Source organism: Agelaius tricolor, unplaced genomic scaffold (genome assembly GCF_023055355.1).
Source record: "Agelaius tricolor isolate 1412-34295 unplaced genomic scaffold, bAgeTri1.0.p SCAF_1, whole genome shotgun sequence".
NCBI classification, from domain to species: domain Eukaryota; kingdom Metazoa; phylum Chordata; class Aves; order Passeriformes; family Icteridae; genus Agelaius; species Agelaius tricolor.
Window position 1 is genome coordinate 83,191,604 of NW_027269261.1, and position 20,997 is coordinate 83,212,600.

At 40.8% G+C, this 20,997-nt stretch overlaps 1 protein-coding gene across 5 annotated transcripts in view; it reads right to left on the reverse strand.

The window, feature by feature from the left end:
* The window catches only part of COLEC11 (collectin subfamily member 11), a 44,834-nt gene that overhangs the window by 10,289 nt on the left and 13,548 nt on the right, over nucleotides 1-20,997 (reverse strand). For all 5 annotated transcript variants that reach the window (XM_071441320.1, XM_071441316.1, XM_071441308.1 and 2 more), the window contains exons 2-3: nucleotides 9,772-9,927; nucleotides 4,056-4,127 (exon numbers count right to left, since the gene is read on the reverse strand). In XM_071441320.1, the coding sequence (XP_071297421.1) occupies nucleotides 4,056-4,127; nucleotides 9,772-9,901 (202 nt within the window). In that variant the 5' untranslated portion in view covers nucleotides 9,902-9,927. The remainder of the gene's footprint in view (nucleotides 1-4,055; nucleotides 4,128-9,771; nucleotides 9,928-20,997) is intronic.

Genomic DNA, 20,997 nt, shown 5'->3' on the forward strand with positions numbered 1-20,997 from the left:
AAGTTCTAATTTTTAATTTTTCTGAGTTACCAAAATCTTGAGCTGTTCAGGTCAAATATTCCATAAGAAGATAGTTTCTTTTGTAAGCTATTTTATGGTTATTATACATCCATGAAGTTCAAAGAAACTAAGTACATTTTCCTAGATGAACTTGCTAGAAAAATGAAACAAAGAAAGAGGAAAGAAAAAAAATAAAAGAAAAAAGATTGGTGTGATTTTCATGGTGTAAAGACCAAGAGTAGAGAACTCTACAAATGTGGCAGAAGGATTACAGTTTCTCCCTCATGTAAACGATCACTTACTCAAAGAGGAGAAAAAGAAAATGGAATTTACCAGCTTGCATCAACAGAAGGAGCCAAATATTAGACCAAGACAAAATTATCAGGCTCCAAGATAAATACAAGGGGTTGAACACATGCTTACACACTGACTCAAATTCAACAGACTACTGCATAGAAGCAGAGCTGCTGTCTGTGGGTGGTTTTAGGGGCAAATGCAAAATGAAGGAACGATTATTTTTGCCAAACATATTGTTATATTTTATTTTTGTCTGAATATTCCATCTTCTGGATTAGAAACAGGAAAATCCTTGGTCTGTTGGAAGAGAATGTACTCAGTCTCGTGCAGCTTGAGAGTCTAGAAAAGTATTTATGCATGAACTCAGCTACAGGTCTGCACATTACACACAATCTGTGGAGATTAACCAGAGACTAAAAGGTCAGGAGACTGAAAGGTTTTTCCAGGTCAAAGTTGGATATTCTTCTGTGTCCTTTCCATAGACCAGAAGTTACATCTGTGAAGTCTGTTTGCTTATCCAGTCAACACTGTGACATTCAAAGTGTACTGGATGTAGTATCATGATGAAAAGTGGTGCCATATAATCCAAATTGTTTTTAAGGTATCTGTGTTATTTTCTTTGACAAAGCATTTGTGGGAAGGAGTTGATTAAGACAAATATCTACAAAATGTACAGCATTAATGAAATTACTAGTTAATTAGGACATACTTTAAACAAGAGCTTGTTTGTAGAAATTTCTGTATGCAAAAAAGGAAAGCAGAAAAATATGTTGCTACAGAAGCAGTAAGAATTTTTGCCTGTTTAGATGAAAGTACTACCTGGAAAAATACTGATACAGCATGCATTAGTACTCAATTTTCTTTAATCTCTTTCCTGTTTCATTTATGTTTTCTCGTACTGTGTTTCCACTTCAGTGTTTCTTCTTTCAGCCTCATCAGAATTTTGGACTTTTGCAGGTAAGAAAAACTAGAAAATTACCACTGTTATTAGCATTAATCAAGCTACCTTATGAGAACTATTTTTGAAACAAAAGCAATTTTACAGTAGAAAATAAATAAATGAAATGCCACATCATGATTGCCCTGACTGAAAAAGAGTACTTCCACATCTCAGAGAGACAAAGCATTTTGAAGTGACATGACAACATGCCAAGATATAGAAACATGCAGGACAGCGTGATGAGAGGGGTTCTGAAGAAGTTGTCAAGACAATCTCATGCCAAAGGACACAGAGAAGGCTGAGGCACTTAGGGCTTTTTTGCCTTTGTTTCTGCTGGCAAGGGCTGCTCTCTGGCCTCCCAGTTCTGCACATTTGGTAGCAAAGATCTGGGGAGGACAAGCTACTCGTGGCAGCTGACAATTGAGTGAGGGACTGCTTCCCCTGGATGTACATGGGCCCATGGTCCTGCCCACAAGGCATTCAGGGGTGCTGAGAGGGCTAGCTGGTGCTGCTGCATAGCTACCAAAGTCTAACCAGCAACTGCTAGGGAGTCCTTCACTGCTGAAAGGGAGGAAGAAGTAGAAGATGCTCCATGCTGGCAGGAATGGTTGATGCATTGGAGGGCAGCCCTGCCAGTCAGGAGGAACTGGACAAGCTACAGAAATGCATTGGCAGGAATATCATGGGTTCAGCAAGACCCTAAGTTCCTCACCTGAGACAGTTTGATGAAGTCTGGCCCATGGCTGGATAAAAAACTCCTTTGCCTTAGAGGGCCCAGAGACTTTTGGGCCCTCATACATGAGAAGCAAACTGAAGTCCAGCTGAGGAAGATGGTTTTATTTAGTTTGGAATACAGAAAGGTAAGGGGGGGAATTAATTGCAGTCTTCCACTACTTACAAGCAGTTTCTAGAGAAGATGCAGCCTTTCTTCTCAGAGACACACAGAGAAAGGGAAATATGCCCTTGATTACAAACTACAACAGGTCTTTCACAATGACACCAGTGAAACAGTCTGATTAAAATTTATGTGGAATCTCCATCCTTGGAGATTTTCAAAAGTCTACTGGACAAGGACCTGAGAAATCTGCTCTGATATTGAAGTCTGCCCTGTTTAAAGCAGGAGATTGGACTAGATGAGTTCTTGACAACCGTTTAGCCTAAAATATTCTGTCATCTACACTTCAGTCGGTATTGCCTTACAAGAGCCAAAATTTTAGTTTCCAATATTTTTTTTCTAAGAGTCATCCTTGAAAGTAAATCTACATAAGGGAAATACATTGACTGAACACACACACGCCTCATGGAAGTTAAAATTTTTTCAATGTATTGTAGGAGGAAGAGCTCTAGCTATGGGGTTTGATCCCAGGGTAATCAGTATCAGACTTCTGTAAATGCCTAAAGGAACAACATAATGGATCATGCATCATCACAAGGAAGTATAAATTATCTTTACAGTTGCTTTGAAAGAAAGATTGTAAACTCACTTCAGTAAAACTAACTCCAACCTTCTAATGACAGGAATGTCAATCTTTAATTTCAATATTGAAATCAAAGGATTTGACTCCTGCTAATTTGAACATTTCAGAACACAAACCTCCTGGAAAACTTATGAAGGTCAAATTTCCTCCTTGCTTCAGGAGGAAAAACCAGAATTTTCTGCAAGACAGAGTGCTATGTTTCTCTCAGCTGCATAACTGAATACTGTTGAGCACCATTCTTCTCAAGAGCTCAAAATATCTTTGAACTACAATGCAAACAAATTTATCACCATTTCCCCATATCCAAAAAATGTGGGAACACTCGTGTTCATCTTTGCCTATTATGGCTTACTGCCTTCCCTCAATGGTTTTAATTAAGATGTTGTGAGTGTTCAAATTCACAAGAAAAAAAGAAACAAAAAAATTGAGCCTTGTGAATTTTTCCCCTCTGATCTAATATGAGGTTTTCATTTGCAGAAAACAAATTATGAAGGAGACATTATGATGCCTTTCTTCACAGAGACCTTTTTAAAAAATTGAGATTTTTTTTTTTTTAATTTCCAAAATACATCTTTTTAACCAGAAGATAATACTTAGTCTACAGAGAAATGCATATAATTTTACTGGTTTTGGCTAAATTAAATTAAGTTAATTTTTATCATTGTAGCTCTGAGGGTGCTATATTTGGGATGTATGACCAAAGCAATGTTGATAACACAGAAACATTCATTATTGCTGAACAGTGCTTGCACAGGGTTAAGGCATTTTCTGCTCATCACCCCACCCCACCAGTGAGGAGCTGGGAGTGCACAAGAAGCTGGGAGGGGACACAGCCAGGACAGCTGACCCAAGGGAAATTCCCTAAGGTTTGGCATTGTGCTCAGTGTGTAAAGCTGGGGGAAGAAGAAGGAACAGGGGGACATTTGGAGTGATGGTGTTTGTTTTCCCAAGGCACATTATGTGTGATGGGGCCCTGCTCTCCTGGGGATGGCTGAACACCTGCCTGCCCTTGGGAAGCACTGAATTCATTCCTTGTTATGCTTGTGTGCATATGGCCTTTGCTTTCCCTATTAAAGTGTCTTTATCCCAACCCATAGGTTTTCTCACTTTTACCCTTCTGATTCTCTCCCCCATCCAAACCAGGGGATGTGACTGAGTGGTCATGTGGGGCTGAGCTGTTGGCTGGGGTTAAACCACAACAGCACAAAACAGAAATGGCCAAGGAAGAATGGCAAGGTCACCCAGTTAAGGAAGCAAGGACCCCCATCCTCATCATCTCACAAGAAAAAGCAGCATTTTCTCAGGAATGACTTCCAAAATATCTTCTTTATCAAAGTTACCTTTTTCTCCTGGAGGTCCAACTCTGCCTGGACGACCTGGGGCACCTTTCTCCCCCTTTTCTCCAGCCTCCCCTGTTGATACAAAAGTAAATAAAAAGAAGAATCATATTAAACCAGGACTATTTTCTGTTAGCAGCCGTGACAAGAATGCCATTCTCTCCAGTGAAAAAAATAGAAGCAGATGTGATCTGATTTAACAGCTTTACTTGACTGACAGAAAACAGATTTTTCTTCAATTGATGCAGACACTGGAAAACCCTGTCAATACATTACTGAAGTCTCATACAACAGGTCTAGTTTTGTGGATGTTACTTATATCATTGACCTTCAAAAAGCCAACAGCACAATTCACTGAAGCAGAAGCTTCAGAATCAGTCCCCAACTTAGCACATAAACTTCTGTGTTCACCAAACTCTTTCCAAGCCTCTGCTAAGGACGTCCTTAAGTCTCAAGTGAAAATGGCTTAACTATGACCTCAAATTAAAAGAAAAAAAATGCCATTTTTGAGGCCTATAAGAAGGCACTGCTACATCCATCATTAGAGGGCCAGTTTTAAGCATGAAAACATTAAGTCCCTACTTCATATACCCAGTTATATACTGTGCTTTTTAATCTCTGAAGTATGAACCACTATGTAGTGTATTTACATGCACATAGCTTGTGGTACATCATTATATTCAGCATATTTAAACATCACTTTCTGTAAAAAGTGTTAGCCTCCCTAGTGCCTTTCATTAAAAATTTGGGGATGCTTAGCTTGTTTTGCCCACTACAGCTACACTACCACTGTACTCTGCCATTGACATGAAATTAAAATCTCTGACAAACAGAAGGTTAAAGAATTATTTATACAGCCACCTTGACAAAACAAGACTTGTATGAGAAAGGAGAAGAAAGTTCTATGGCTTCCACAGAAAATAAAGTGTTGGTATGTAAAACCCAGAGTTAGCACAGCACATATGATATCCCAACACTGTTTTTCTATGGAAGAGAGTGGGCATTAGCTGCTCTCCAGAAAGCTGATGGGAGCACCACAGCAGGAAAGTCAGTGGTTTTCATGCAGCCCACAAGCCCAGCTCTCTGACAGAGCTGGCAGCTGTGGTTCAGAGAGTAGTCACAGAGACGACATGTAAAAACATGTCACACCATGGCACATTTCAAATATGCAGCCTCCAGCTCTCTTTCCAAATCTCTCTATTGTAGACCTAGGTGGCTGTGAGCTGAACTCAGCCCTCCATCTGTTATATTTTCATTCTTCAGGCTGCTCCAGACCATCTTCCCTGCCTTCAGACATGCAAAAATAGGCCATTCTCTGACCTTAATGAGGACAAACTTCACATAAGCCCCAGTGAATAATATTGTTAGTATGAAACAGGCTATAATTTGGCACATTTGGGAACGTCACATTTTTATTATCAAGTAACCAATAGGCTTTGTATGATTGCCTTTCACCCCTCAGGGCTGGCTATGAGTTCTTTGCTTCCCACAGATAAATCCTGACAATGACTTTCCCTTGCTCTCTGGAGGCTGAGAGCAGGCTATTACAGCCTATTGCTTTACACGTTCTTCAGAGTGAAAGCTGTGCATTAGGGATCAATAAAATAGATCACTCTTGCTTCAGGCCATTACACTTGCCTGCATTTATTCTTATAATACGATGACACTGCATTCCTTAGTGTGGGTGTTTTAAAAACTTTCTCCAGGAGGAGATTGCTCCATTACAGGCCCAGCTACGGACCAGTTGACATTTTTTTCTTATCAGCTGTTTTAAAGAGCAGGACCTTGGCCAAGAGGGACTGATCAGTGGTACAGCACAGCTTTGCCTTGTGTAAGTCCCTATTCTTGCTGGTTGTACCCTGAGCATTGTGCAAATTGAGGAAGTAAAGCCTGTGCAGGTGTCATGGGCAACAAAACAGTTTTCTGTCAAGATAATCAATTTAATTTTTCACCAAAAACCAATAATGTTTAACTTCTTGATTCATGAAATAAAGAAAGAGACCCCTGTGCCTCCTTTCTGGTCTCCAGTCCCTTGATCTACAACCAAGTCCCTCCAGAGCAGGAGGCTGGGATCTGTGCATTATGGTCCCTACCTGACTGATCTGTTGTGGCCTCATCCACTAGCCACAGTCCCTTAGCACTTGCACTTCTTGCATCCCTCCCTGGATATTTGCTCCAACCCCACTGCAGGAAACAGTACTTTCCTTGTCAGCACACTGCAGCACTGTCTGTACAGCTGAGACAGGGTGAGATGTCAGTAGTGCTCCACAGTGCTGAGATGCCCCATACTCTTAAAAGAAACTTAGCCTTGCCAAACTATGTGAGCTATTAAGCATCATATTCCCCATGTGAGTAGATGCATCAAGTGTGAGTGTAAAAAAATTGGGTTTTTTAACATAGCATTAACTTTTTTATGTATTGAACAACCTTGAGACTGTTAAGACAACTCCTGATTTGGACTCTAGAAGGGAGACAAAACAAGATGGCAAGCTGAGAATTTAAGTTTTGAAGGACTGTTCTGTGTTATTTTTTTTCTCCACAATAGTAGTAACTTTAATTTCATGTGCCTATCAAAAGAAACTGGACTTTAGGAAGAATATGAGGGAGCTGTGTAGAGAGGCTTCATCATCCATTGCTTTTTCAGACACAGCACACTTTTCCTATTATTAATGTTTCTGGCTTTCTAAAACATGGTTCAGTCTGCTGTCTGTATTCTCAAAGCCATGGTTTTTCCCCTTACACTCTTCATCTTACTCCTTTATACTCTTGAGTTAAAAAAATAACCAACCTAACAAAATCTGTCCCCCTAAAAAAACCCCACCAAAATGACTACAAAAACAAGCAAAGCAAGAAAATCCACCAAAAAATCAAACCAAACAAAAGCACCCCAAACATACAAAAACCTCAAAACCAAAACAAACAAAAAAAGAAACTCCAAAAAATCAACCAAACAGAAAAACCACCAAACCACAAACCACCAAAACCTACCCCTAAGACCTAAACTGCCAACTTTAATCTCATTTGTGCTTTTACAATTCTTGGTGTCTTTAGTAGCCTTCTTCTTCATCCATTTCCACCTCCATTCTCATCTCATGCCCCTTCTGATTTTCTCTTTTACTCTGTGGGATCTTAATTGATTTTGTGTCATTTTACATTTATTTAGTTTCCAGTCTCTCCACTCTGATTCTTAAGCTCTTCTTCCTCTGTTTTTCCCCTATTATTTCCTTCTGTTCTTCTAAAATTGCTCCTTTATGCTCCCCTGCTTCTGTGTACTTTTCCCTGATGACTTTCTCCTTCATCACCCCGTTTGGGCTCCACTTTTTCCACCACCTCTTAAGTGTCTATCCTCTGCCATTCACATATCCCATGGTCTCCCTAATTTCTTGCATTTTTCCCTGCATCTGTTTTTCCCAGATTCTGACAGAGCCATGCCCAGCAGCAGTGGAAATCTATTTCTCCACCACTGGAGATGTTGCTGGCAGCCCAGGGAAGGAGGAGGAGATGGTGCAGACCTAAAAGCTGCAGTGAGCAAATCCTGATCCATGGCAGCTGAATTTGGGCACGAGGCCACACATGTGCTCAGTTTAAAGGAAGCCTTGGCCAGTGAAATGGGTTGGAGTTATGCCAGTGGGGAACAGCAGTATCTCATCACCACCTCTCTGAGCCAGTCCCCCTGACAGCATATTTGGAACATTGAAAGCTTTTTAGGGATTTCACGTTAACTAGGTCTGTATCAGGTCATTTTGTGCTTCACTGAATTTGTACATCAATCTCTCTCAATTTTGCAAGGCTTACATCTTATGAACCTGAGTGAAATCATTAACACACAGTGGCTTTCAGGCCTCTCTCTGGTTTCCAGGCTCAGAATTGTCATCTGCCAAAGGGTCCTGCACAGTTTACACACTTTAAAAACATTTGTTGCACAACAACAACAACAACAATATTATTATTATTATTATTATTATTATTATTATTGTTATTGTTATTGTTATTGTTGTTGCATTACAATGGTGATCATAGATGCTAATTTTGACTGATTACAAAAATAAGAAAATCAATGCAAAGAAGTCACAAAACTCATCCTGTCAAATTCTCTGATATGAAAAATATTTTCAAAGCTTAGGGCTGTGAAATCTGACCCTTTGACTGATCTTTCATGCAAATTTGGACAACATATATTTAACTTGGTGGTGTTCTCCTCTGTAAGTCACTTTTACATAGTAAATATATCAAACAAATTAAACAACTTTACTCAAGCCTTAGTTAAACCTCAGAAGGCCTGGATATAGTCTTGTTCTCTCTAACAAGAACATCTGCAGAAGATATTCTTGTTAGAACATCATTGAGACTATTAAGACAACATGTTAGAACATGTTAGATGCAGAAGATTAAGATCAAAAGCCACTTATTGAAGTAAATAGTAAAGAACAGCTTTTGGCTGAGTTCAGGCATCCAAAGCTGCATTAATAGCAATAATAACAATAACAACAATAAAAATAATAGACAAAACGATAATAAATATTAAGAAATAAATATATTCTTAAAGCAAATTGGCCAAGCACAGCCCACATCCCTGTAGGCCAGGTCTCTTGCCCCAAGCAGAGGGCAGCTGCAGACAATTTGGGCAATGCCTGGAGAGGGCAGTTTACCCCTCAGCCAAACCCCTGGCCAAGCTGGGCTCACAATTTAGCTGTGTGAACAATTTAGCTGCAGAACAGAACTGAGCCTCACCCTTCCCAATCAGTTAACCACAACAGGCAATGCCTGCAGTCCATCCTGTGGCCCTCAGGCAACTCAGGAAAGCCCAGATTGGTACAGATAAGATTAATGGCAGCAGTTCTGGTTGGGTGGGTTTTGTGACACTACAAGGCATAATTACAAGAAAAACTGAAAGGTTTCTTGTGTGGTTCTTACACAATGCTTTATTTTTTATTTTATTGTTGATGATAAACTAATCGTTTTCATGGGGGTTTTTGTCCTTAGTTAAAAAGTATTTCCCCATGTTCAAAAGTGTTATATTTCAACAGAAATGTCATAGCCTTCTCAAGGGGAATTATTGTTATTGACTAAACAGAGCTGGGATTTCAACAACCATAATGGATGCTGCTGCTTTAAAATGCTAATTCTTCCCAGTGGCTGATTTCTTATGCAAGATATATTTTTTTTCCTATGAAAAGATCAATAATTTATTACACCACCTTCTTTGGGCAGGCGTTTGGGGGCATATTCTGTAAAAATGTTGCCTTTTTAAAAAACTATAGAAATGCCAAAGACCTAACTAATGTTTGCTTTCTTCTAAGAGGTATTTGAGCTCTTAAAAAATCCAAAGAAGACAAACATAAGACAAGAAAACACAAAATAATTCCTATTACATTGCAAAATGGAAATGAAAACCTTTCCAGATATAAAGTAGGGCTTGATGTTACAATTTTTGGGTAGCACTGCTCAGTATAAAAACACAGAGCAACCAGTCAATGAATAAGAGTAACAAGCACTAGTGATCATGAGAAAATCTGGGAAACTGGCATGCATTCTCTGAACCATTTAACTTTACCTTATGGACCTTAAAACTTCATTTTTAAGGAGGCTACAAACAGGGCCAAATAAGAGGACAACTGAGAGGTACCTTCTTTGTCTCTGTTAAAACTGTCAGTTATGCAACTGAGCCTGCTAGAACAAAAATATTAATATTGGAATAATGAGTAGGCTTTCACATTACCTTTGAGGCCTGGAACAAGAATCTGAACAGAGCAGGACTCCTCTGCAATGTGTTGAGGATATCCAGATCTTAGCAGTGACAGGAAGGCAAGGCTAATTAGAGTCACCAAGAAAACCAGATCTCTCTTCATAATGAGCACTTACAGGTCACTGACTCCTAAACAAAAGAATGAATAAACAGTTATAAGAATTCCAAAGGCTTTCAACAGTTTCTACAACTACATCCCACTACAAACACAATATATATTTGTGTGCCATAACCACACAGCATGAGAAGCACATGTGCAGCTTCTCCAAGCAGGTTATATGTTCCTCAGACACACATGAAACAGGCAGCAGCACATTTAGCAGGTTTTTTGCTGTTAGACTGTATGGAATAAAGCCCAGGAGAAATTTAATTAAACAAGAAGGAGATTAAACAATGCCAATAATAGGCAATTCTATGTGCATGATTTCTGGAGGTGATTGGAGGATTTCTGTGCATGATTGGAGGCAGCTATCTGGAAAGGTGAAAGGAGATAATGCAGCATGTAGGCTTAGAATCACAGAATTGCTTAGGATGGAAAAGACCTCTAAGATCATCAGCCAACCATTAACCCAGGGCTGCCAAGTCTGTCACTAAGCTATGTCCCCAAGTGCCACATCTACATGTCTTTGAAATATGTCCAGGGATGGTGACTCAACCACTTCCCTGGGCAGCCTATTCCAGTGCTTGACAACCCTTTCCATGAAGTAATTTTTTCCTAATATACAATCTAAACTCCCTCTTGCACAAATTGAGGCCATTTCCCCTTGTCCATATTTCTTATAACCCAGGAAAAAAAGACCATCTCCACCCTGGCTACAACCTCCTCTCAAGTAATTCTAAAGAGCAATAAGGTCTCCCCTGCATCTCCTTTTCTCCAGGCTAAACCCCATTCCTCACAGGACTTGTGCTCCAGATGCTTCACCAGCTCTGTTGCCCATGTCTGGACATACTCCAGGACCTCCATGTCCTTCTTGTAGTGAGGGACCCAGATCTGAACACAGGATTTGAGGTGTAAACTCACCAGTGCCAAGTACAGGGGGAAATCACTGCCCTGGTCCTGCTGGCCACTCTACTGCTGATAAAGCGCAGGACATCATTGGCCTTCTTGGCCACCTGGCCTTGCCCTGAAAGTTGTCAGTACTAAGTTGCCACTTAGAGTGGATACTGCTCTAAAGAAGTAATTCAGTAACAGATGAACCAACTGAAAGGCCTAAAAATTCACTTCCCATCTACCTGAGCACTGGAATTGTGCCCAGGCAAATTGTCTGATACAATAGCCCTCATATAAGTCATTGAGGGTGGAAGGCAGTAATATTTCACTGTATCACTCAATAAAGTTGAATCAGAGTCTTCAATAACTCCTGAAGAGAATCACCTTTGAAACATATCCTAGTCAAAGCTGACAAGTGAAATGGCTTGCCTGAAATTAGACTGTGAAAAGATGTCCCAGAAAACAACCAAACAGAAATGGAGTTTGTGTGAAAGGACTGTAAAAAACAGTATTTAGGAGGCCTGTAAAAACACTTTGACAAAAATGTTATTTATGTATTTCTGATATATTTTTCATGTCGGTCCTTAACCAGAGCTCAGTAACACACAAATAAGCTGAAAGTCATAACAGGTTTTTTATCATCTTTTATAGCCACCATAAGGGTATATGCATTTTACATCTGGAGCAAGAAGATTGGGCTATATTAATTTCCACTCCCTGAATCCCTTCAAAAATAACCCAGATAGGATTAGGCACAGGTGTGGGACCAGTATGTGGGTCTGTGTGCCTCAATATGTTGGGGACCTAGGAGAGCAGAACTGTTATTTTTGGGATGGCCTTAAGGTATTAACTGGCATAAAGGATGTCATAGCAGCAAGGCCAAGTAGATGATTTTGGAGTTGGGGGAATAAATTGTCCCTCTGAATTACTTCCATTATCCCCTAGGAGACTATAACAAGGGAATCTGATGGGAGCAGACTTTGTCTCCTACTTCATGTGTGGAGGGCATTGCATGAGTTACAGGCCAGGTTTCTGTGTGTCTCACAACCCCCTTGCTACACCATCTGTTGCTACATGCAATTGAGGGACAGGGGGTTGCCACAATACACAATCAGTTCTTACTGATCATCCAGATCTGGTGCAAAGACTTGTATATGCTTTGAGTCCATTTTGACCCAAATCTTTACCCAGGTTTCTTTCCAAAGGAGAGAGACCTGCAGCTGGAGGACCACACCTTAAAAGATGGTTATCTGTGCTTTGAGCTTGGAAGAGCTGTTGGGTCAAGAGATCTCAATACAGTCATAGTCTGATGGGCTACAGTAGGCCAGGAAACCCTAGGGAAAAGGTAATCCTGGATAATGTTGGGTAATTTTCCCATGGGGCAAGGGAGGAACAGGGACTATCTGAGGTTTTCCACAACCTGCCATACAGTCCTATAATGGGTAAGGCATAAGCTACTTCATAGACAAGCTTTGCCAACCAGAAGGAATACCGAGGAGAGTGTGGGACTGCTGCTCAAATATTTAGGCCATGGTAAGTTTTGTCACAATTGCAGCAATTATCACTTGAGGCTTCTCAGGAGTACAGGGCAAAATTGACTTTTGCCACTCAAGGATGAGGAACAGGAGCTAGAGGAGAAGGTACACCACAAAGCTGTGCATGGATCTGTTAGAATGTGTCCACAGGAGGGACACAAAGATGATCAGAGGGTTGGACCACCTCTCCTACAAAGACTGAGAGAGTTGGAGCTGTTCAGCCTGGATGATGCCTTAAGTTTTAGCTTTCATATTTTTCAGATTTTGTGCTGCCTTACTGTGCAACTCTGAACTTCCTATTAAGTGTTAGCAAGTTCACTTCACAAGGTAGTTAGACAAAACAATCCTTTTCCAGGAGAACACCTGGTCACCAGCCTGCAGGACATCCTAGGCAGAATATCCCACTTTTTTATGTTGTAGAAGCACTTCAGGATTCAGAAGATCAGACAAAGAGGCTTTCAAGCCAAGTGGTTCAGATACCCAGCTGAAAGCCTGGAAATTAGGCCATTTCAGCATGAGCACCTGGCAGACTGGTGATAAGGATTCTTGATGGACAAATTGGAGAGTGGAATGAAATGGCCTGAGATGGAAGAAATTGAAATTACAGTGGTGCTCCTGTCTCTGCATTACTGAATAAAAGGCAACATCATCTCCTCTGTCTGCATTTTATGAGGATTCAGATGTATCCAGACTCCAACTGAAAGATCAAAGGCTCCAGGTATGTTAAATATTAATCTGCCTTTGCAAACTCCTGCACAGCTCAGAGATGAAACAGACATGGAGCAGCAGAGAACTGTCAAGGCTGCTTCTTGGCTCTGCTCAACAGCCACACATGATGGATTTTCTGAGGAAAACAAAATCTCCAACAAAGCTTCAGCACATTCCCTGCTGTCTGCTACTGGGCTTACATGTCTCAGAGACAGAGGGGATACAACCCCACTGACCACATATTAGCTCAGCTTACAGAGGAAATGGACTTGTTCTAGAAAAAGAAGCTTCTTTAGTGTCATTCAGGTAACAACACCCAGATCCATAAGAATATTCGGGGAAATTACCTTGGTCTGAGAAGAGCCACTAACAGGAGGAAGGTCTGAGGAGGTTGCATATTAAAAACTCTCTAGAATCTGTGGTTGCAGTAAAGAGACACATTAATAGTAGAAATCAAGACAAAAGCACTTTGTATATCACTTTCTCCATCTCTCCCTTCTTTCAAAAGAAACCTTCTGCAGCTAAAATTTTTTTCTCTGATTGAAAAATCAGTTTGATCTCCGGGTATGTGCTACAGCAGACATTTTCACTTTAAAATCCTAGAAAATTTTTTGTCTTTCTGACCTACTTTCAAGCCCTTTCAGACCTAGATGCATAAAGTCATTTAAGAAAACTAAATCCCACTGAAACTGGTCCTCAGATAAAGGAGGACCAGCCTGTTTTTTCAAACACTGTTTTGGCCCTGGTATTTGAAGTATCTTCAGCATTGGTAAAATCAATGCCAGAGAGAAACCTAGACATGGTTCAGCACTTGTAAAAGTATGAATATTTTCTCACTGCCTATGCAGGGGTCAAAAGTCAAATTTATGGCCATTTACAGTGGCCATTAAATCAGTGAAAGCTGAAAGTATTGGAAAAAAATAGGAGAAGAACAAGGCGGTATTTACTTAAAAAAATAAAAAATAATAAAGTGCCTCATTTTCCATCAGAAATGAAAACATATCAATGCAACCAGCACAATAATTTCAAAACAACTTTTGAGATCTCTCAGCTTCAGGAAATCTGCCTCAGTCACCAAAAGCGAAGAGGTTTCTCAAGCCAAGCTTCAAATGACAAGTCCTTGAGAGGTCATTGGAGAATCCCAAAGGCCCCACAGGCTCGCTCAAAACCCTGCAGGACCAGCCAGGCCAGCTGGCACTCACTGAGTTCCCACACTTCCCTCCAACTCTGGGGGGATGGAAAGCTTGGAGATCACTTGAGCCAGCTAATGCCTCATGCATGAAGTCCCTGTATCTCTACCAGTGGCTCCAAAAGTGCCAGTGGCTAATTCTATGCCATTATTTTGGACTTAGAAGAAACAACACAGATGATCCGCCAAGATGAAACTTAATGGATGAAAAATGCAGAAGACAAGTGATGCTTGCTGGCATTAATGCTCAGCCAGCCAATAGCTACAGAGTAACTCTAATCTTCTGTATAATCCTATAGGACTCATCTTTGAGCTGATTTTATTTCACTGCGTAGTTTTCACATTATGATTTTTTTTGCTGTTATTTTAAAAACTATACTTCATTCTCAAGTATCTGAGCTGAATTATCTATATTCTGAATTGAGTATACTTCTGGTACAGACACAGAAATCTGCAGAACCACAGCCACATTTGGTGAGTGACTTTCCCAAGCTGGTTTGAGTCAGCACTACAGACGCAGCAATAACTTTCAACAGTTTTCACTCCCTGACTTTTCAAGTCCTTGTCATCCACATCTCAACACCTCCCTGGCAGAACTCTCTGGCAGCTCACGTACCTTCAAGCCACCTGCAGGCCCAAAGCTGAATTCTAGGAAAAGCAACACATGCCCACAAAATCACGCCCAGAAAATAGCAGACTGTAACACAGTCCCCATGCTATTTCAAACATCTTGAACAGATAAAAGACTCAAAAATAAATTAAGTCCCAGGGCTACCTCCAGTGCCCACCTCAGGGCAAGGACAGGTTTCTGGGGGAAGCGGGGAGGAGCAGAAGGGACAAGCCTCCAGCACTGTTGACACAAGCTGTGTTTCACCCCTTGGCCCAAGGGATGTGGATCATTCCCTGGGGAAGAAGCCTTTCACATTGGAGATGAAACCTGTGTCACTGACCTCATCTTTCTTCATTACAGCCTTATTAATCTTCCTAACCTACAGATGTTTTGTGTAGCTAGGCTTTTGCTTTATCTAAGCATTTTCTCATTTTCTCATTTCTCATTTGTCCTCTCAGTTCCCTTGCACATTACCTTGGTAATCAAACGTTTGCCATTTAGCTGGACTATAAAAATCAGAATCAATTACAAAGCTGCTTAAACATTGGGTGATCATTATCCTAACATTGCAATGCTCTCAAGTTAAATCCTACGTGTTGATTTAAAGGTTAAAGCAATGGACTTGAAAGAATGAAAAAAATCCCTAAATATTAATACTGTAGAATTGCAAAAATGAGGACCATAACTGCCGTGGTTACCAAGCCTCTGTGAAATCTATGGAGCATGGAGTAGCATAAAGCAGAGACATAACACATTTCAGCTCCTGATGACGCTAAAGAACAGCGAGATTTGCTGTAGAGGACAAAAGAGTGAGTCTAAGCTGATGGGAAGCAAGCATTACCTAAAAAGCAAACTGATACTAAGTCCTTGGTTGCTCCCCAAAGTACACTTAATACTGGCACAATAGAGCCATTTCCTCACACAATGTTTGTGAGGTGTAAGGTATCATTAGTTTGTCAACATAGATGCCCTTATCATATGTAGATAGAGTGGTCTCATTTTTCATCAAGAAGAATGTTTTTAAAAACTGGGACAAATTTCATCCTGATGTTGTTCTGCTGAAGTCAATAAGTTGACATTAGAATTAACTTACTGTCATCTGTACTGAAAGTGTAAAAACGAGGCTTCAGCAAGAGTGAGATAAAGTAGTGCCAGAAAGGAGCAAGTTTTCAAAACTTTTAACTCGAGGGAGATGGGACCCGAGTGCCAAATTTTTCACAGTAGTTCTCTATGGATTTTAGACAATCTATGGATTTTTTGTAGAAAATAACACTCAAGGATATTTTTGTTTTTATGTAAATTGGTGGTCAGAGACAACTAGAAATACTAAACAGAATTTCTCATGCAATGTTTCAGTCAAAGTCTTGACTACATTACAAGATCTCTTCTGCCTTCAGCTTGTGATTTTGGGTGCCATCACTGTTATATGTCAGATCAAATTTTTTGTATTCTCAACCACAAACAAACAAGCAAACAAATTAGTGTACAGGGTTCTAATTTAACTATCAGTTCTTCTATAAAGCAGTTACATGAAAACTTCATACTATCCCCACACAGTTATCTGTAGGAAATAAAAAGCCAAAGATTCACCAAGAATCAGTGAATGATGTGGAGAATGCTGTATGGAACATTTCTGTACATGAATAAATATATCATATGAACATATGCATTTGTAATTTTATTTATGACATTTTAAGGCATTGCTTTTCAGCCCTTCCTATCCACAGAGGCTTAGGACTAGCTGCAGAAGTTGGGATATCTGTGCAATATTATTCCCACTTACACTTTGCAACACATTCTCACTCTTGAGGTGTTTGGAAGTTTTCCTAAGTGGGCCTGACCATTGTCTTCTTGAGGGCACTGGACAGGCTCAAAAGGCAAACTCACCCTGGGAGGGGGTTGTCCCAGTTCTGCAGTTCCATTCTGGGAGGTGTAGAGGAGAGACAGAAAAGTCTATCAAGGCCCCATCCAATCATCCCAGCCATGGCAGCAGTGGCACCTGCCTTTTGCACAACAGAAGTGCCATTCAAGTATTGATCCAAAGGGTGTGAAGTAACAACTATGGAAGATCCTTAACTTAAAAGGACTGAAACACACAGCTCCAGTTCCCCAAGAGAGTAATTGCTAACATTGGGTGGACACAACAAGTGAAATTAGACTACACTCAAGCATGCTACATTAAAGAATGAGAGGAAGCAGAGAAAAAGCCTGATGACAAAGCCAGCTCAAGCCTAGCGGTAGGACACTAGACTAAACTGGGTAAAATGAGTTTTCTGATTTCTGTTTCTATGTCCCACAATTGAATCATGTATAAACACAGGGACAGGTCAGAAATATCCAGAGAAAAGACAAAATCTAAGAAAAGCAGGTTATGAGATTAAAGGAAGAACAAAAACAAGAGACAAATCATAGGATATAGACTACTTGTGGACATAGAGCAAAAGGGAAAAATTAGAGATCTGACCAGAGAAAGGACAGAGGAGCAATGGCACCATCCCAGAGGGTGAGGGGACAGGAAAAAGGTTTGATTTTGGTTGTCACAATAACCTACTCCTCATGAGGAAAAAAAACAAGAGCTGAAACAGCTTTTGAGCCCCTTTTCTCACACATTAGATAAGTGACAACTACAATTAAAGGAGGTTCTAAGAATAAAGGGAAGCCACTTGAACTGCTTCCCAGTTCTTCCCAATGCTTCAATATGACACCTCAAAAAGTGAACCACAAGACAGAGCACAGCTGCCATTAGCAGATGCCCGTTTATCAGGATAACTCTGCTTAGGTCCAGACCTCAAGCCAGCAGAGGTTAGTTTTAAACAGACCCTTGGAGGGGATTTAACTGTTCTGGCTTAGGTGGTCAGTCTGAGAAAATTATTCTGAACACTGTGTAGCCAAGTCAGAGAAAGGCACCTTGGCACAGGGATTCATTTCATCCCAATACAGAACAACCAATAACTGACTCTGGAGGTACCTGTTCATTGCTGACTATCACTAGTTCAGCCTTGCAGGTATGTAAAGTTAGTTAGGTCAGAGGTGTCCCATCACTGCTAATTAGCTAAGTCAGTTTACAGGAGGGTTAACAGCAGCCTGGCTTCCTGCTGCAGTCACACATTAGCCCTTCTCTGTAGCCCACTCCCCTTCTCTGTACTGTCACCATCCAGCTGACCCCAGCTAGCACAGGCTGCTATTCCAGCAGTAAGATATTCCTCTGCTTGTAAAGTTGTTTTTCAGTTGATTTAATTCCTTCATTCCTGGCAAGGATAAAATGGCCATAATTCCTGTGAAAAATTATGCCAGCCAAGGAAAGGAATGCCCTTGGCAGCAGCTGAGATGGCCTTCAGTGTGTTACAAAACTGTGCCATTGCATGCCAGCAGCATACAGAAAACAGGAAGATACATAAGTGAAAGAATTCAAGGGACTAAATTATCAGGAAAAACAAACAAATAAACAAACTACAAAACCACAAAACCAAACCAAAACAACAAACAAAAACAATCACACAAGCAACAACAACAAAACAAACAAAAAACCTACAAGAAAACCCACAAAAAAAACCCCACCCAAAACCAAAAAAGATCCCAGCACATAATGAGAGTGGGAACATTTTAAACGAAGGAAAGATATGGCAAAATACTAGGCTGCAATGGAAAATAATAACTAGCAAAAGATACAGAACATAGGAAATACAACAACATCAGGCATTTTGTAATAGCACGCAAGCCACCAAGAGTTATGGAAAGAATCCAAGAGTGTTATCCTCAAATGACAAGGACATATTTCTTGGAGTGATATCCTCAATATAACAAAACACTGTGGCAAGATGATCAAAATCTTGCATTCGAACTGGGGCACTGTCAATGCTATTTCAACAAAAGGTTGTTTTTACTTTCAGGCTGAGAGACCAACTAACACTCTACATGTGATCCTGTGTGATTCTACACGTGACTACATCAGTGGACAAGGGAAGGGCTACAGATGTCATTTCTTTCTTGAGGTGTTTGGAAATCATCTCTTTCTGTCTTTCTCTTCTGTAAAGCCTTTGACACGGTGTCCCACAACATCTTCTCTCTAAATTGGAGAGATATGGATTTAATGGATGGAGTGTTCGATGGACAAGAAAGTGGTTGGACAATCACATCTTGAGGGTGGTGGCCAACAGCTCAGTGTCCTGATGGACATCAGTGATAAGTCATGTCCCTCAGGGCTCTGTATTGGAATCAATGTAATTAATATCATCATTAGTAACATGGATGAAGGGATTGAGTGCACCCTCAGCAGATTTGCAGATGACACCCAGCTGTGGTGCAGTGACACTCCTGAAGGACAGGATGCCATCCAGAGGGGCCTGGACAAGCTGGAGAAGTGGCCCATGGAATTTCACGCAGTTTAACAAGACCAAGTGCAAGGTGCTGCACCTGGGTTGGGGCAATCCCCGATATCAACACAGGCTGGGAATGAGCAGACCCAGAGCAGCCCTGCTGAGAAGGATTTGGGGGTGTGAGGGGGTGAGAGGCTGGACATGACCCAGCCATGTGCCCTCACAGCCTGGAGAGCCAAACGTGCCCTGGGCTGCATCAGAGGCAGCGTGGGGAGGGGATTCTGCCCCTCTGCTCTGCTCTGCTGAGACCCCACCTGCAGGGCTGCATCCAGCTCTGGGGTCCCCAGCACAGGAAGGACATGGACCTGTTGGAGTGAGTCCAGAGGAGGCTACCAAGATGACCAGAGGGATGGAGCACCTCTCCTACAAGGAAAGGCTGAGATACTGGGATTCCTGGAGTCACCTAATTACAGCCTTCCAGTACCTAAAGGGAGTCTAAAAGAAAGATGTGGAAAGACTTTTTACAAGAGCATATAGTGACAGGACTACAGTGAAATTTAAAGTAGCTTTAGATTAGATACTGGGAAGATATTCTTTACTGTGAGAGTGGGAAGGCTGCCCAAGGAAGTTCCCGTCCCTGGAAGTGTTCAAGGCCAGACTGGATGAGGCTTTGAGCAACCTGGTCTAGTGGAAGATGTCCCTGTCCATGGCAGGGGGGTTGGAACCAGATGATTGTAAAGGTCCCTTCCAATCCAGGCCATTCTATGATTCTATATCTTCATTGGACAAGTGACAGGTGATCTTGATAGCAATAGTACTACCCAATGTCCTTTTATTCTTAGAGCTCTCACACACCTTTCCAAATACAGATTAGGGAAAGAGGCAAAAGAAAGGGGAACTTATCAAAACAGCTGCCCACATTAATAGAAAATATATGGTTGGTACACAGAAATGGTTGTATAAGCAAAATGCAATGGGAAAATAAACAGGTTTCTATGTGTCTGATGTAACTTAGTTGAAGCACACAAAAAGGCACTCAGTTCTAGACATTAACAAAGTTCTCAGAAGTCAAAGTATTCTTACACTAATATGCCACAGCAGACTTTCATTAATCAGTCTGTATCATTGGCAATAGCCATGATCCAGAGTAAAAGCTACTGCCAAAAGGAACCTAGTGGAAATATCTTTCAGTGGCAAAACCTCCCAGAGCAGGTCTTACACATGCCACAACACATGCACTCAAAATACTTTGTCATGTACAATGCACCGGTTGACAAATATTTTTAAAATTTGAGGAGTACAATGGATTGCATGCAGTTTGAGATGCTTTTGACAATGTCATCTCATTTTGTAAATCTGAAATATTAATTCAGATACATCTTTTAATTCAGATGTAAACAGATAGAATGTGAAGAACAGAATTTGCAAGCAAGGGTGTTTATCTGAATCCATATAAAGGTGTTATTTCCCTTAAATGTATATCGCGATGCTTCTGCTACCAAAAGATTCTTGAGGATGACAACCCTCTTAGAAATTTTTTCATTGAAGTCCTTCCATCTAACCAACTGCCCTGAGAGATTTCTGTATTTTAATAATGTACATTTCTAGGGAATAATATAACAAGCTGTGTTAAGTAAGTGATAACTACTGGCATTTCCACTGCTTTGGTACTCAGCAAATTCTCTAACAATAGCACCAGATGTACCTTTCACACAGCTAGAACATGACCAGAGGGCAGCTGTGCTCCAATTAAGAAGCTGCAGAACAGCTAAGCAATGAGAACTTAAACCTCCACGTTTGTCTGCTCAGAATTTATAGGGCACTTACAGGAGCAAAAACTAATGCTACTG